Source organism: Cherax quadricarinatus, chromosome 21 (assembly GCF_038502225.1).
Source record: "Cherax quadricarinatus isolate ZL_2023a chromosome 21, ASM3850222v1, whole genome shotgun sequence".
NCBI lineage: Eukaryota > Metazoa > Arthropoda > Malacostraca > Decapoda > Parastacidae > Cherax > Cherax quadricarinatus.
In genome coordinates this window covers 18,031,267-18,048,544 of record NC_091312.1, presented here as the reverse complement: position 1 = coordinate 18,048,544, position 17,278 = coordinate 18,031,267, and the positions used below count along the sequence as shown (strand labels likewise).

The following is a 17,278-nucleotide window of genomic DNA, read 5'->3' as shown; positions in this document are numbered from 1 at the left end:
GCTTCCATGGATAATGTTCTTTGTTTCAACAGACTAAAGAAATACAAGAACTATGAAGTAAATAGAAGAAAACTCAGAAGAGTGCATATATGTTTGTGTGTGTACATGCATGTGTTGTGTGGTCAAAGTGTAAGTAGAAGTAGCAAGATATAACTGGTATCCCGCATGTTTAAGAGACAGAAGAAAAGACAACAGCAATCCTACCATCATGTAAAATAATGTGTGTGTGTGTGTGTGTGTGTTAGTTACCATTTGTCAAAAGCACTTGTCTTTAGATACTTGGCCTGTTTTGTGTGCGCGCGCGCCTGCATGTGTGCATCTGTGTGTGTGTGTGTGTGTGTGTGTGTGTAGTCACCTAATTGTGGTTGCAGGGGTCGAGACTCGGCTCCTGGCCGAGTGTGTGTGTGTTAGTTACCATTTTGTCCTAGGCACATGCCGATTAGTGTGTGTACTCACCTAATTGTACTCACCTAATTGTGGTTGCAGGGGTCGAGACTCAGCTCCTGGCCCCGCCTCTTCACTGATCGCTACTGGATCCTCTCTCTCTCTGCTTCCTGAGCTTTGTCATACCTCTTCTTAAAACTATGTATGGTTCCTGCCTCCACTACTTCACTTGCTAGGCTATTCCACTTGCTGACAACTCTATGACTGAAGAAATACTTCCTAACGTCCCTGTGACTCGTCTGAGTCTTCAGCTTCCAGTTGTGACCCCTTGTCCCTGTGTCCCCTCTCTGGAACATCCTATCTCTGTCCACCTTGTCTATTCCCCGCAGTATCTTGTATGTCGTTATCATGTCTCCCCTGACCCTTCTGTCCTCCAGTGTCGTCAGTCCGATTTCCCTTAACCTTTCCTCGTACGACATTCCCTTGAGCTCTGGGACTAGCCTTGTTGCAAACCTTTGTACTTTCTCTAACTTCTTGACGTGCTTGACCAGGTGTGGGTTCCAGACTGGTGCTGCATACTCCAGTATGGGCCTAACATACACAGTGTACAGTGTCTTGAACGATTCCTTATTAAGGTATCGGAACGCTATTCTCAGGTTTGCCAGGCGCCCGTATGCTGCAGCGGTTATTTGGTTGATGTGTGCCTCCGGTGATGTGCTCGGTGTTATGGTCACCCCAAGGTCTTTCTCCCTGAGTGAGGTCTGTAGTCTTTGTCCACCTAGCCTATACTCTGTCTGCGGTCTTCTTTGCCCCTCCCCAATCTTCATGACTTTGCATTTGGCTGTGTGTGTGTGTGTGTGTGTGTGTGTGTGTGTGTGTGTGTGTGTGTGTGTGTGTGTGTGTGTGTGTATGTGTGTGTGTGTGTGTGTGTGTGTGTGTGTGTGTGTGTGTGTGTGTGTGTGTGTGTGTGTGTGTGTGTGTGTGTGTGTGTGTGTGTGTGTGTGTGTGTGTGTGTGTGTGTGTGTGTGTGTGTGTGTGTGTGTGTGTATGTGTGTGTGTGTACACTGTATATGTTGAATAAATAAACACACCACTATATTTGTCTCTTAATTATTCGGTCATAGCTCTCATTTTGCAGTCACTCATTTAGAAACTGAAAAAGCACGAAAACCAAAGGAGAGAGTGAAGAATCTGTTGATATCTGTTATTGTCTCTTAATCTTGCTCAAGGTCTCTACTGTCAGTAGGGTTGGTGCAGTGTGAAGGAGAGGGAGGGTTGTCTCAGCGAGATACCTGTGACTCTTAGAATACTAGTAAGTCAACAGTGGTTTTAAGTATGAATGAGAGTACCTAAATGTTTCCTTCAGACAGACCGTTCATTATACGGCAGTGAGCTGGTACTGAATGTTGAATATCTAAAGTGTAAACAAGAGCCTAGTGATAATGTTGGCATTGATGCTATCTCGCACATATTAATCACTTGAAAAGTATTAACTGAGAGGATAAAACGTGAAGGGTATTATTTATATGATAATTCACGATAGAGCCTTATCTTACTCATATCTTCTTAGACTAAAAACAGGATTTTTTTTTTCAATTCTAGATGGGTACGTCGTAGTTAGGGAAAAACTTTTGATCCAAATAATTGAAGCTTTCATCCCCATCCTCATACCAAACTAGAAGATTTTAATCTCATCATATTCCTTAGGTGCTGCATGACCCTTGCGAGTTTAATGCTTTCTAATAATAATAATGATCCTTACGAGTTTAACGCTATCTAATAATAATCAAAATTATTATTTTATTATTATTATTATTATTATTATTATTATTATTATTATTATTATTATTATTATTATTATTATTATTATTATTATTAACAAATTATTTATTATTTCGGAATGATGTCTTCTTGCCAGGGGAAAGCTCTTGATCAGAGGAACTTGGGCTACCTTTCCCTGCCTTGGTTAGATCCTGATTGTCTTTCACTACCAAACAGTGTATGACCCTGACAGACTTAGTGCTTCCCAAAACTATAATAATAAATGAATAATAAATATAATAACTGCTAGATAAACAGGTTCAGCAAGTGTGTTGGTCCTAGTTCAGAACTGAACCTTGGTTCTCTGAGTGTGGGCCGAAGTATTTCCACTGAGCTACGGTAAAGGTGAAGATATTGGTTCAGATACGGATGCTTGGAAGGTTTGTTAAAAGGACAATAATTCATGGAATTACCCAAATAACTGCAATCAAGTCTCTGTTCCAAACTTCCTATTCGCCGATTTCGTGGGACTGAGAAATTACCTGGGTGGGCTGAATTGGAATGACCTGAGCATGGGTCAGGTAGGTGGTGATGGTTACCAATACGAAGTTTTTCAGATCATAGTTCTAGCTGCCCAGACAACTTATATTCCGAGTAGGGAAATTAGATCTAACAAAAATGATCCCGAATGGATGAACAATAGAGGAAAACATCTCATTAGTCAAAAAAGAGGCATATATAGGCATATCAAAAGAGTAGATGGGCATTTAAGAAATCAGTATATTCAATTAAAGATAAAAATTAAAAAAAGAATAAGAGAAGCAAAAAGAGATTGAGGCTAAAGTCGCAAGGGATTCGAAGACTAACCCAAAAGGGTTCTTTCAGGTATACAGAAGTTGATAGGGGACAAGATAGGCCCATTTAAAAGTAACTCAGGTCAATTACTGACAGTGGTAAGGAAATGTGTGAAATTTTCAACACGTATTTTCTCTCAGTGTTTACTCAGGAAGATACTAGCAAAATTCCAGAAATAATAAATTATGCACGATAATAAACTATGCACGATTAGGGTAAAATGTGACATGATCTTCAAACAAATAGAGAAATTAAAACCCAACGAATCCCTAGGCCCTGATGAACTGTTTGCAAGGGTTTTAAAGGAATGTAAAGAGGAACTTAGTACATATCACTACAAACTGGCATAGTGCCAGACAAGTGGAAAATGACAAATGTAATACTTATTTACAAAGCAGGTGACAGGTCCTTAGCTTCGATGTGTAGACCTTACCTCCATAGTGGGAAAATTTATGGAATCAATAATTGCCGAGGCAATTCGTAGCCATCTTGAAAGGCATAAATTGATTAATGAATCTCAGCATGGTTTTACAAAGGGGCATTCCTGCCTTATGAATTTACCAACTTTTTTCCACTAAGGTATTTGAGGAGGTAGATCATGGTAATGAATATGATTTTGTGTATAAACTGTGTTCCTCAGGGGTCAGTGTTGGGCCCTGTGTTGTTCACAATTTACATAAACGACATAGATGAAGGAATTAATAGCGACATACGAAAATTTGCTGATGACACCAAAATAGGCCGTCCAGTTCATTCTGATGAGGGCATTAGAGCAGTCCAGGATGATTTGAATAGACTGATACAGTGGTCGGAGAAGTGGCAGATGCAGTTTAATATAGACAGATGCAAAGCTCTAGACATTGGATAGGAAAATAGCCATGCCACATATGAACTAAATAGTGTAGATCTTAATATTACTGATTGCAAAAGGATTTGGGAGTTGTGGTTAGCAGTAATCTAAAAACAAGACAACAGTGCTTAAATGTTCGCATTAAAGCGAATAGAATCCTTGGCTTTATATCAAGAAGCATAAATAATAGGAGTCCTCAGGTTGCTCAACTCTATATATCCTTGGTTAGGCCTCATCTAGATTATGCTGCACAGTTTTGGTCACCGTATTACAGAATGGATATAAATGCTCTGGAAAACGTTCAAAGGAGGGTGACAAAGTTGATCCCATGTATCAGAAATCTTCCCTATGCGGATAGACTGAGGACCCTGAATCTGCACTCTCTAGAAAGGCGTAGAATTAGGGGGGATATGATGAGGTGTATAAATGGAAAACAGAAAAAAATAAAGAGGATGTAAATAGCGTATTATAAATGCCTAGCCAAGACAGGACTCGCAGCAATGGTTTCAAGTTGGAAAAATTCAGATTCAGGAAGAATATAGGTAAACACTGGTTTGGCAATAGAGTTGTGGATGAGTGGAGCAAACTCCCCAGTGCAGTTATAGAGGCTAAAACGTTGTGTAGTTTTAAAAATAGGTTAGATAAATACATGAATGGGTGCGGGTGGGTGTGAGTTGGACCTGACTAGCTTGTTGTACTAGGACAGATTCCGCGCTCCTTCTAAAAGTGAATGTGACCTGAACTAATTAGGTTAGGGCATTAGCTTAAGCCGGTAGGAGACTTGGACTTGCCTCGCATGGGCCAGTAGGCCTGTTGCAATGTTCCTTCTTTCTTATGTTCTTATAGACTGAGGGCCCTAAATCAGCACTCTCTAGAAAGGCGTAGAATTAGGGGGGATATGATTAAGGTGTATAAATGAAAAACAGGAATAAATAAAGGGGATGTAAATAGCGTGCTAAAAATATCTATCCAAGACAGGACTCGCAGCAATGGTGTCAAGTCCGAAAAATTCAAATTCAGCAAGGATGTAAGAAAGCATTAGTTTGGTAACAGAGTTATGAATGAGTGGAACATGAGTGGGTGTGAGTGGACCTGACTAGCTTGTGCAAGTTGGTCTGATGCCATGCTCCTTCCTTAAGTGGATGTGACCTGGAACTGACTAGGTTGGGTCAGTGGCATAAGCCGTAGGCGACTTGGACCTGCCCCACATGAGCCAGTAGGCCTGCTGCAGTGTTTCTTCTTTCTTATGTTCTTAACTCTGAACACATATGCTCAGACATAAACGTTTCCTTGTATATATCCTTGTGTGTTAGATAAGGATGGATTTTGTTCAGGAATAAGGTTTTGGTGAACAAAGACGAAAGCTGGGAACGCTTGGAAGCACTTGACTTGTACTCTCTGGAGCGCAGACGAGAGATATATATAATCTACACTTTGAAAATCCTAGAAAGAATGATCCCTAACCTGCATACAGAAATCACTCTCTACTAAAGCAGAAGACTGGGCAGGCCATGCAAAATACCCCCAATGAAAAGTAGGGGCGCCATTGGAACACTAAGAGAAAACACAATAAGTGTCCGGGGCTCAAGACTGCTCAATAGCGTCCCACCAAGCATATGGGGAATTACCAATAGACCCCTGCTGCCTGCAAGAGGGAGCTAGACAGATACTTAAAGTAGGTGCCGAATCAGCCGGGCTGTGGTTCGTATGTTGGATTATGTGAGGCCAGCAGTAACAGCCTGGTTGATCAGGCCCTTATCCACCAGGAGGCCTGGTCGTGGACTGGGCCGTAGTGGCGTTGATCCCCGGAATACCCTCCAGGTAGACTCCAGGTAGGGGTCAATTCCTGAACCGAGAAGTGAATCGTCAAATCAATCTGTGTAAAGGACTATGACTTATTGGCTTCCCTTTCCTCCACTGATGCCGGTAAAGGGCTGCTGATTCAAGGATCCGGACATATCCTCCCCCTCCTTGACTCGAACCTAAATGCCTCTAATTTCCAAAGCTCTGCGTGATCCCTGTTGGCTTAGCGCTTCTCCTGATTAAAATAAATAAAGCATCAAAACAGCAAAAGTAGAGATATTGGATCACATGAGAGAGCTGAACATAACACAGGTTATGAGCGCCACCAAGGTACCATGAGTATTGATAAAATTTAAAAAAAAAAAAAAAAGCTACTTCATAATGTAAAAAAATAAATTAATAACGCTTAATTTATTATTATTATTATTATTATTATTATTATTATTATTATTATTATTATTATTATTATTATTATTATTATTATTATTATTATTATATGTTTTTAATAATGAAATAGAAGAATCTTTGATTTTTCAGGCTTAAACATATCTCCTAATCGATTTTTTTGTATGTACTCAAAAAATTATTTATCATACTAACATAAGGTCTCTCTGCTCACAGGTCATGTCGGGTGTGAGGAAGTGTATGGTAATGAGCCCAGCGTGGCGCTCACTGGCACTGTCCCGAGCCTTCACTACCACAGCTGCATCTCATCAAGTAGCAGCAGCAGAACAGCGGACCTCAGAACCTAAACCAGCATCTGAAATCCCAGGACCGCGTTCCTACCCATTCATAGGCACTTTTTTCTCCATGATCTTGAACAAGTGTATGTCACAGAACAATTGATGACTGTATAATAAAAGATACCTTAAAAACACTGTACATTGGACACTGCTACGTTGTTACTGGGTCTATTATCAAGATAAATGATCCAGCGCTCATGTACACGAAGGGTTCATACATAACACGGGGATATAAAAGTTTCACATGCTCCAGAATCTAATGACTTTTCATTGGTAGCATTTCTACCACCGCTGTCTTTATATTAAGCCCTTACTTTACACAAATTATGGGTTGCAGTTTATGTAATGAACAAGGAACGGAAAAAAATGGACACTACCTGCCCCTCGTTCCCATTAGAATCTACACTGATATTATCGAATTATAAATTAACATAAAAAACACTATCTGCCCTCAATGATCCTCACTGGTTTTTGAGCTGTTTTGACAATTATAATAATAATAATAATCGTTATCATTCGCAAATAGCTCACACTTGCGAAAAAGGTACTTAAGACGACGTTTCGATCCGTCCTTGACAATGGTCGAGGACGAATCAAAACGTTGACTTAGCTTTCTTTTTGTAAATGTTGTTATTTAATAAGACAACTATTCCAGCCACGTTATTATGACTGCTCTTAATAATGATAATAATAAAAATAATAACGATAATAATAAAGAATTGTAATAGCATTATTTTCTTCGCAGCCTTTGCTAACAACAAGATTCACATCTACTTCCGAAAGATGGTAGAGGAACACGGCCCCATCATTAAAATGGAAGTCCCATTCAATCCGCCGATGGTATGCATTACGGACCCAAACGAGGTCGAGGCCTTCATACGAGACACCATGGACAACCCAGTGAGGCATGTGTTGGAATCCTTCAAGAAGATTAGACAGGAGGATGCAGACAACTATTTTGAAAACAAAACTGGCCTATTGACAGAGTAGGTTTACATATATCAGTATCTTTACTCTCTCTCTCTCGCTCTGTCTTTCTCTCTCATTATTTGATTTCCTAAAGGTACTTCTATTATCATAATCACAATGATGAGTATTATTTAAGTGATCATGTTCCAGGAATGGCCAGGAATGGTGGAGGGTACGCAGCAGAGTTCAGTCTTCTATGTTGAGGGTCAAGGAGGTGGTGGCCTACCTGCCTGTCATGGATCAGATTTCGTTGGAGTTCATGGACAGGTAAAGCATCATGGTTAGGAGAGTCGCGTCTTGGCTATGTAACTCACATCCTGGTTAAGTGATGGAGGGTCTATGTAGTTATAAATGTCCAGGATATATCGGAGAATTCTTATATAGTTGAGGAAGAGCCAAAACATGCCAGAATGATGTTGGATGTCTTAGGACATTCCTGGATATGTTAGGAAAGTATTGTATATGAAAAGACGGTGCAGGCTATGTTAGAGATGTTCTTCATATGATAAGTAGGTCCTGGATATGCTAGAGAAGTCCAGGGTAGGTAACATCGGTGATGTAAATGTTAAGACAAATCAACAGCACGTGTTAAGTATCTTGTTTTCCTTGACTAGAATGTTTAAGAAAGTGTAACGGCCTTTGTTAAGGCCTATGTGACTGTCACAAAGTTCCCAGAGGTTTATGTAACTGTTTCTCCTCTCTGAAGGAGAAGGGAGATAATTGTTTTCCTAGATACAGGCCTAAGGCAACGTTTCCAGCCAAGAGGGATGCCAAAAGCCTATTGCCACCATCCAGTTCTTTATGACCGCTATAGTTAACAGTTTAATACCTGCATCGGTGGGTTTAAGCCATTCGTAATAGTACCGAATACTAAGATGTTCGATAACCTCGCATCAGCGTAAGGACTGGGCATTTATTTCATTAGCTGCCTTGGGGGACGCGACTCTTGTGAAAGCTCCTGGACCACTTATCCAGGAGACCACAGGCCCAAGACACCCATCGGAGCTCAGGTGTGCACCACACCAGGAGTGCTGTTAAAGTCTCCTTACCTCTCTTGCATCTAATTAGACAGGCGTGCAGCTAGAGGTTTGTGCAAGGTTTGGATAGTTAAAGACTTAAGGTAAAGTGGTGATGGGTCACAAGGCTCAAGTGTGATCTTTACGTCAAGAGCATCTCAGTGTGTCTTATCTACGTGTTGGGCATCTCTTCTTTAAAGTGAAGTGTATTAGAACGTTATTCTGATAATGGATCCAGGAACCAGATGTTACAATGTACAGTGCACACGATGTATGTTCTTCATACAACCTAGGGAGCACAACTGTTCTCTCAGTGAAGCTGAGTCTAGGAATGACTACGGGCTCCTCATAGAGAGATCCAGGAATCGAGTCGTAATTAGACAGTCATGCGAGTCACCTGCACTAGGCAAGGTGACAGATAAAGTTCCCACAAAACAGTAGTTAATTTATCAAATAGTTTTCGAAGTAGGCTCTTCAGGGCTCACGTTTGAACCCGCACTTCTAGTAAAAACAAAGACATTGCTTTCTGTTGGTCCCTGAACATGTAGATGTTCGGGGCAACGAGCGGGAGGACTCTGCTGTGCAGTCAGCTGTTCATGACGTCCCCTTTTAATATAGGGGTATTCCATTCTCAGATTATTTTGCTGTAATTTCTAAGCACCTTCGCAACCGTTGGCAACGACGATAGTTTGAATTGATTCGTAGCAAGTTATATAACATCACACCTTTTTTTTAGGTTTCTGGTCTTCTTTGAAGAGGGGTCTTCAGGGTTTAAATTTAGTTAAGTCTCTTGACGCTGGTATAGAGCCCAAGATCCAAGAAATTACAGCTGTTTTCCCACTTCGTATTAAATTTGAATACCCTCTATTTTCCAGGTGTTATATGAAACTTAAGGTGTTTAGCAATTTCTAAATTAATTATGATATGATCTCAAGTTTTGGATAACTCCTCTGGCTCTCGTCCTCCAGAATCGCTTCACTGCAATCACAGTATGGAGAGATGCCAAGTGACTTCCTAAATGAGATGTACAAGTGGGCTCTTGAATGTACGTATCTCCTAGAACCAGTAACTACTAAACATTACTTTATTCCTGTAATACTAGATATTAGTTCTGTAATATTAGATATTAGTGCGGTAATACTAGATATTTAAAAAACAGGTAGAAAAAAAATATATTTGGCAATGGAGGAAGTCTATGCTTACATTATAATCAGGTTTAGCGCTTTTCAGTAATATAATATCTATCTCTCTCTCTTCCCCATTTTCCCTTCTCACTCTCCCCTTCTTCTACCCTTCCCTTCTCTCTCTCCCCCCCTCTCTCTCTCTCATTCTCTCTCCCCCTTTTTCCTCACTCTCCCCCTCTCTCTCTCTCCTTCACCATCCCTTTTCTCTCTCATAATAACAATATTAATAAAAATTACTTTGTATTCACTTTGTCTTAAATTGATGTAATTATGACAACTTTTTTCTTAAGATTATATTTTTTTTCAATCAGCTGTTGGCAGTGTAGCCCTGAATCGTCGGCTGGGGTGTCTGGATCCAAACATCGCACCGGACTCAGAACCCATACGGATGATTAAGCTCGTAAATGAACTCTTTACTTCTCTGGTTGACGTAGAGATTTCTCTTCATATTTGGAAGTTATTCCCAACTCCAGCTTTCAGGAAACTCAGGAAGACACATCAGGAATTTCTTAAGTAAGTGATCTTCCACGAAGTCTTACGTCTCCTTGGTTCTCTGAAGATTCTATCTTGGTAAAGCTCCATCAACAGGAACCACAAATTAATAAATTTATATAATAAACACCCATATCAACCAGGTGCTACCGTCCTGCCAAATGAGTGTAAAACGAAAACCTATTAAATGTTGTACACAATGGCTACTACTATTTTCAGAGTGTATACCTCAAGCCTAGCTGTGCATTATGAGTATGCACACTCGTCTGAGTTTCCTTCTAATTTTTTAATAGTATTTCCTTTAATTCCATAGGGATGTGAAATAGAGGTCTTTCTCTGTATGCAATACTTGTAAAATGCAACTAAAATGCCAGGAGCAAGGGACAAGAATCAATTGTTAAAAAGACAATGAAGGAAATTGTAAAATTCGGCCATTTGTAGCACAGATGAAAAGAAAGAACCGATTGTTAATGTTTTGAATGAAAAAAGGTTAAATGCCTTACTTAGCACTAGGCGAAGGAAAGCTGATAATAATAATAATAATAATAATAATAATAATAATAATAATAATAATAATAATAATAATAATAATAATAATAATAATAATAACAATAATAATAATAATAATAATAATAATAATAATAATAATAATGAGTTTTTTTAAGGAATGAATTGACACCATAATGAGTTGTGGCTAGCAACAGCTCTGCGAGCATTTTGCCTATTATGATAAATTAACTGTTACGATGAATTTATTGAAGAGTGATACTAAATATCTGTTAGATTTAATATAGCTGATGAGTTTACTCTGCTGATAAATGGATGGAACATATCCTTTGCTTGTTAATATCTCATCGTCGAGTAAATATTGCCTGAAACGTCATTAGTGAAAGTCTTGACATGTGCAGAATTGCGGATAAGAACATCCGAGAGACGGAGGCGGCGTTGCTGGCGCAGGAGCCTAGTGATGACCGGGAACTGACACTGATGGAGGGACTGCTCCTCAAGCCAGGACTCTCCCGCAAGGACGTGGTCACCCTCATCCTCGACATGCTCTTCGCTGGCGTTGATACAGTAAGAAAAACATACAAGGATTTATTAATTATTGGGTCTGTAATAGAACAAAATACCGGCTCACCTGTCTAATGGGGCCAAATTATTAATGAGGAAAAACTTTACCGAATAATTTTTTTTAAACTAATCTATGCTTAATTGTGTTACACTGAGCTTGCTACACAATGGATCCACACTCAGTATGACTTCCATTAATAGGTTCGTGGAGGGTTCTTCTCACTTAAACATTGTCAATCCCTTGATATATTCCCTCTAATATAACTGTGCATTACTTAATAAATGTTATAAGAACTAAATTATTTCAGTCACCTTTCATTTCGAAAAAGATATTCCTGTACCCCATAAACCTAGTATTGTTACTTGAGTGTGGGTGCCATTTTACCACTTTTAGTCTTGTAATGTATTATATTATTTTACACTAAATTACTGGAGTATCGCTTCTCAAAGGAGAGCAGGCGCCTCGACGCTGGAGTGGCTTTCCATTCACTTGGCTGGCGCTATATGACCTATACAGATTTAAGGCTTTACCCTGATAAAAAAAATAAAAACAGCTTTCAGCACCATCAAGCTTTCATGGCTAATGCGTCTTATGAAATGGATAAAATACTTGGGGATTTAGGCTGTGTAGGTGCAGATTTTACTGGATTCTTGTCAGCATCTGGAGAATACATCTACCGGGCGGTTTTAATTTTTAATTAATGAAGTGTTTTCTTCAAAGAAAGTTTCCCTTGAATTTAGATTGTGTAACTTTAAGGTCCCAGTTTTATTATATAAATTTATTCCCACTAAATATCTCGAGAATGTCTCCTCTGATTAGAAATAAGTTAGTGATTCACTTTATTATATTAATTTAGGTTAAATATACATTGTACACATTTTTATGTATCCATACTATCTATGTGATCTTAAGATCTTTGTAAAAACAGCTTCACTTCTTGATTAAAAATTAGCTGATAAAATACAACATATTTTGTATATAATATATATGCCTTCACCTATATTTATCGGTATTTCTATATATAACGTTCTCAGACGTCGCACAGCCTTAGTTTCGCGCTGTACCTGTTGGCTAGACATCCGGAGGTGCAGACACGACTGCAGGAGGAGGTAGATACTGTGCTCGGGGACCACAAAGGTCCACTCACTTACCAACACCTGGCCAAGTTCCACTACCTCAAGGCTGTTGTTAAAGAATCTATGAGGTATAACTTGAGCTCATTAATGCATGCATACAAGTAAATACAGTAACAATATTTTTTTGGCTTATGTCATAAAATCAATTTGCTACATCATGAAATAATTACTACTTAATGCAGCATTTATAACGAGCCTCAGTTAAACGTGCATCGATTAAAATTACGTAAAGTCAGTATATCTCAGCCTCTTAAATATTAATTTTTTATTACAGGATGCTCATGCAATTTATTTTATCACTTTCAGGGTGATTCCTAGTGTGATGGCGTTTGCAAGAATTCTTGAAAAGGATCGTGTTATCAGTGGATACTTAATTCCTAAAGGGGTGTGTATCATTCACTATAAATTGTTAGCCATGTAGTATTTTTCATAAAAGTTGTCATAGATTCACCAGAAAGTGCAAATATTGCCAATAATTACTGTTTTGATGATGTTCCCCGATGGACAAAAACCATCATCTAATAGTCTTGTTATTCCTCCACCGTGTATATTACTTTTGACTCTAATTTTTAATATTATTTGTATTATATTAGCACTGTATTTTACCATTTGCTGGACGTGGCCAAGAATTATACTTGGGTCCCTTGATGAATATCTGTGTAGTTTAACGTGTTTTTCTTTTTATACACAGTGGTCAGTAATGATATATAGCATGCAGATGGGTTTGGATGAATCGCTCTTCCCTCGAGCAAATGAGTTCGTACCTGAGCGGTGGTTGAGAGACAGGCCCCTGGGTCCCATTCATCCTTACTCCACAGCTCCTTTCGGCGCTGGCAAGAGGATGTGCATCGGTCGACGCATCGCAGAGCAGGAGATGTACACCTTCCTCGCTAGAGTGAGTAATCCTTTGGTTTACATATTAATGATTATGATTATACCCACTGCGTTCCTGTCTTAGTCTCGGAACTGTGAATAATATTGAATACTTATTGATTTTCAAATTAAAGCACTATATTATTTTTTTTTCTATCTAATAAACAGACTGAAAATTTGTGTATCTGCGAAAATTAATCTGAACATAACTAAAAATATATTTAATTTATTATAAGAAATATATAAATTTAGACTCAATAATATAACTAGAAGAATTTTATTAAAAAAGTATTACTTAGCTAAGGTTAAGTTAGGTTTGTAAAAGCAAATTCACATCATTGTCAATGAAAAAATTTTCTACGAGGCAGGGTGACCTAAAAACAAAAACGAAAGTCTTTCTTTTTAGATTTAATTTACACAGGAGAAGGGGTTACTAGCCCCATGCTCCCGGCATTTTAATCGTTTCTTACGACACCCATTGGTTACGGGGAAAGAATTCTTTTCCATTTCCCAATGGAGATAAGAGGAAATAAAGAATAAGACCTATTAAGAAAATAGAAGAAAACCGTGATGGGTATATATATACATATATATATATATATATATTGCAAAGGTTAGTGGATGAGTTTGGGAATGTGTGTAAAGGTAGAAAGTTGAAAGTGAACATAGAAAAGAGTAAGGTGATGAGGATATCAAATGATTTAGATAAAGAAAAATTGGATATCAAATTGGGGAGGAGGAGTATGGAAGAAGTGAATGTTTTCAGATACTTGGGAGTTGACGTGTCGGGGGATGGATTTATGAAGGATGAGGTTAATCATAGAATTGATGAGGGAAAAAAGGTGAGTGGTGCGTTGAGGTATATGTGGAGTCAAAAAACTTTATCTATGGAGGCAAAGAAGGGAATGTATGAAAGTATAGTAGTACCAACACTCATATATGGATGTGAAGCTTGGGTGGTAAATGCAGCAGCGAGGAGACGGTTGGAGGCAGTGGAGATGTCCTGTCTAAGGGCAATGTGTGGTGTAAATATTATGCAGAAAATTCGGAGTGTGGAAATTAGGAGAAGGTGTGGAGTTAATAAAAGCATTAGTCAGAGGGCAGAAGAGGGGTTGTTGAGGTGGTTTGGTCATTTAGAGAGAATGGATCAAAGTAGAATGACATGGAAAGCATATAAGTCTATAGGGGAAGGAAAGAGGGGTAGGGGTCGTCGTCGAAAGGGTTGGAAAGAGGGGGTAAAGGAGGTTTTGTGGGCGAGGGGCTTGGACTTCCAGCAAGCATGCATGAGCGTGTTAGATAGGAGTGAATGGAGACGAATGATACTTGGAACCTGACGATCTGTTGGAGTGTGAGCAGGGTAATATTTAGTGAAGGGATTCAGGGAAACCGGTTATTTTCATATAGTAAAACTTGAGTCCTGGAAATGGGAAGTACAATGCCTGCACTTTAAAGGAGGGGTTTGGGATATTGGCAGTTTGGAGGGATATGTTGTGTATCTTTATATGTATATGCTTCTAAACTGTTGTATTCTGAGCACCTCTGCAAAAGCAGTGATAATGTGTGCGTGTGGTGAAAGTGTTGAATGATGATGAAAGTATTTTATTTTGGGGGATTTTCTTTCTTTTTTGGGTCACCCTGCCTCGGTGGGAGACGGCCGACTTGTTGAAAAAAAAAAAAAATTATATATATATATATATATATATATATATTTTAAATATATATATATATATATATATATATATATATATATATATATACGTATATATATATATATATATATATATATATATATATATATATATATATATATATATATATATATATATATATATATATATATATATACGTATATATATATATATATATATATATATATATATATATATATATATATATACGTATATATATATATATATATATATATATATATATATATATATATATATATATATATATATATATATATATATATATATATATATATATATATATACATATATATATATATATATATATATATATATATATATATATATATATATATATATATGAACTCAAGACAAGAAAACTATTTTCCCCACTGTGAGCACATTTAACATTTGGCAACAACAGTCAGATTATTATTATTATTATAATCAAAACTAAGAACTAAACCAACAGCAGTCAGTGGCAAGAGATATAAGCGAAGCGTTAAGGGTAAATATTACATGTTTACGGCTGGTATTCGTAATTCTAACACAATACAAATTTCAAATTTCTATTACCTTTTGATTACTAGTTCATATTTCTGGGGATCGTCTCCTCTCAGACCAGATCTCCTTGTTAACCAACTAAGCAACACATTTCGGCCGATCAGATCACCTGCAAGACCTGTCAGATTCTCACACTTTGCATATAGTAACAATACATTTACATTATATTTCTGCAAAATTTTCTCGTTATATTCATACAATGGCTTTTCTATCCATCTCAGATTTGTAGCAATTAAATATTATTTTAAATACAAATTAATATGAACGTTTTATTTTTATTTTTTTTATTATCACACTGGCCGATTCCCACCAAGGCAGGGTGGCCCAAAAAAGAAAAACTTTCACCATCATTCACTCCATCACTGTCTTGCCAGAAGGGTGCTTTACACTACAGTTTTTAAACTGCAACATTAACACCCCTCCTTCAGAGTGCAGGCACTGTACTTCCCATCTCCAGGACTCAAGTCCGGCCTGCCGGTTTCCCTGAACCCCTTCATAAATGTTACTTTGCTCACACTCCAACAGCACGTCAAGTATTAAAAACCATTCGTCTCCATTCACTCCTATCAAACACGCTCACGCACGCCTGCTGGAAGTCCAATCCCCTCGCACACAAAACCTCCTTTACCCCCTCCCTCCAACCTTTCCTAGGCCGACCCCTACCCCGCCTTCCTTCCACTACAGACTGATACACTCTTGAAGTCATTCTGTTTCGCTCCATTCTCTCTACATGTCCGAACCACCTCAACAACCCTTCCTCAGCCCTCTGGACAACAGTTTTGGTAATCCCGCACCTCCTCCTAACTTCCAAACTACGAATTCTCTGCATTATATTCACACCACACATTGCCCTCAGACATGACATCTCCACTGCCTCCAGCCTTCTCCTCGCTGCAACATTCATCACCCATGCTTCACACCCATATAAGAGTGTTGGTAAAACTATACTCTCATACATTCCCCTCTTTGCCTCCATGGACAAAGTTCTTTGTCTCCACAGACTCCTAAGTGCACCACTCACCCTTTTCCCCTCATCAATTCTATGATTCACTTCATCCTTCATAGACCCATCCGCTGACACGTCCACTCCCAAATATCTGAATACATTCACTTCCTCCATACTCTCTCCCTCCAATCTGATATCCAATCTTTCATCACCTAATATTTTTGTTATCCTCATAACCTTACTCTTTCCTGTATTCACTTTTAATTTTCTTCTTTTGCACACCCTACCAAATTCATCCACCAATCTCTGCAACTTCTCTTCAGAATCTCCCAAGACCACAGTGTCATCAGCAAAGAGCAAATGTGACAACTCCCACTTTATGTGTGATTCCTTATCTTTTAACTCCACGCCTCTTGTCAAGACCCTCGCATTTACTTCTCTTACAACCCCATCTATAAATATATTAAACAACCACGGTGACATCACACATCCTTGTCTAAGGCCTACTTTTACTGGGAAATAATTTCCCTCTTTCCTACATACTCTAACTTGAGCCTCACTATCCTCGTAAAAACTCTTCACTGCTTTCAGTAACCTACCTCCTACACCATACACCTGCAACATCTGCCACATTGCCCCCCTATCCACCCTGTCATACGCCTTTTCCAAATCCATAAATGCCACAAAGACCTCTTTAACCTTATCTAAATACTGTTCACTTATATGTTTCACTGTAAACACCTGGTCCACACACCCCCTACCTTTCCTAAAGCCTCCTTGTTCATCTGCTATCCTATTCTCAGTCTTACTTTTAATTCTTTCAATAATATTTCTACCATACACTTTACCAGGTATACTCAACAGACTTATCCCCCTATAATTTTTGCACTCTCTTTTGTCCCCTTTGCCTTTATACAAAGGAAATATGCATGCTCTCTGTCA

General features: G+C 38.5%; 1 protein-coding gene across 1 annotated transcript in view; it reads left to right on the top strand.

Moving 5' to 3' along the window:
• The first annotated feature begins 1,617 nt into the window (after positions 1 to 1,617).
• Positions 1,618 to 17,278, top strand: part of LOC128689139 (probable cytochrome P450 49a1) — a 16,664-nt gene continuing 1,003 nt past the window's right edge. Inside the window, exons 1-10 of the mRNA XM_053777271.2 lie at positions 1,618 to 1,696; positions 6,275 to 6,479; positions 7,142 to 7,382; positions 7,516 to 7,632; positions 9,350 to 9,426; positions 9,877 to 10,078; positions 10,966 to 11,131; positions 12,164 to 12,333; positions 12,572 to 12,650; positions 12,957 to 13,160. Of these exons, the coding sequence (XP_053633246.2) occupies positions 6,278 to 6,479; positions 7,142 to 7,382; positions 7,516 to 7,632; positions 9,350 to 9,426; positions 9,877 to 10,078; positions 10,966 to 11,131; positions 12,164 to 12,333; positions 12,572 to 12,650; positions 12,957 to 13,160 (1,458 nt within the window). The 5' untranslated portion in view covers positions 1,618 to 1,696; positions 6,275 to 6,277. The remainder of the gene's footprint in view (positions 1,697 to 6,274; positions 6,480 to 7,141; positions 7,383 to 7,515; positions 7,633 to 9,349; positions 9,427 to 9,876; positions 10,079 to 10,965; positions 11,132 to 12,163; positions 12,334 to 12,571; positions 12,651 to 12,956; positions 13,161 to 17,278) is intronic.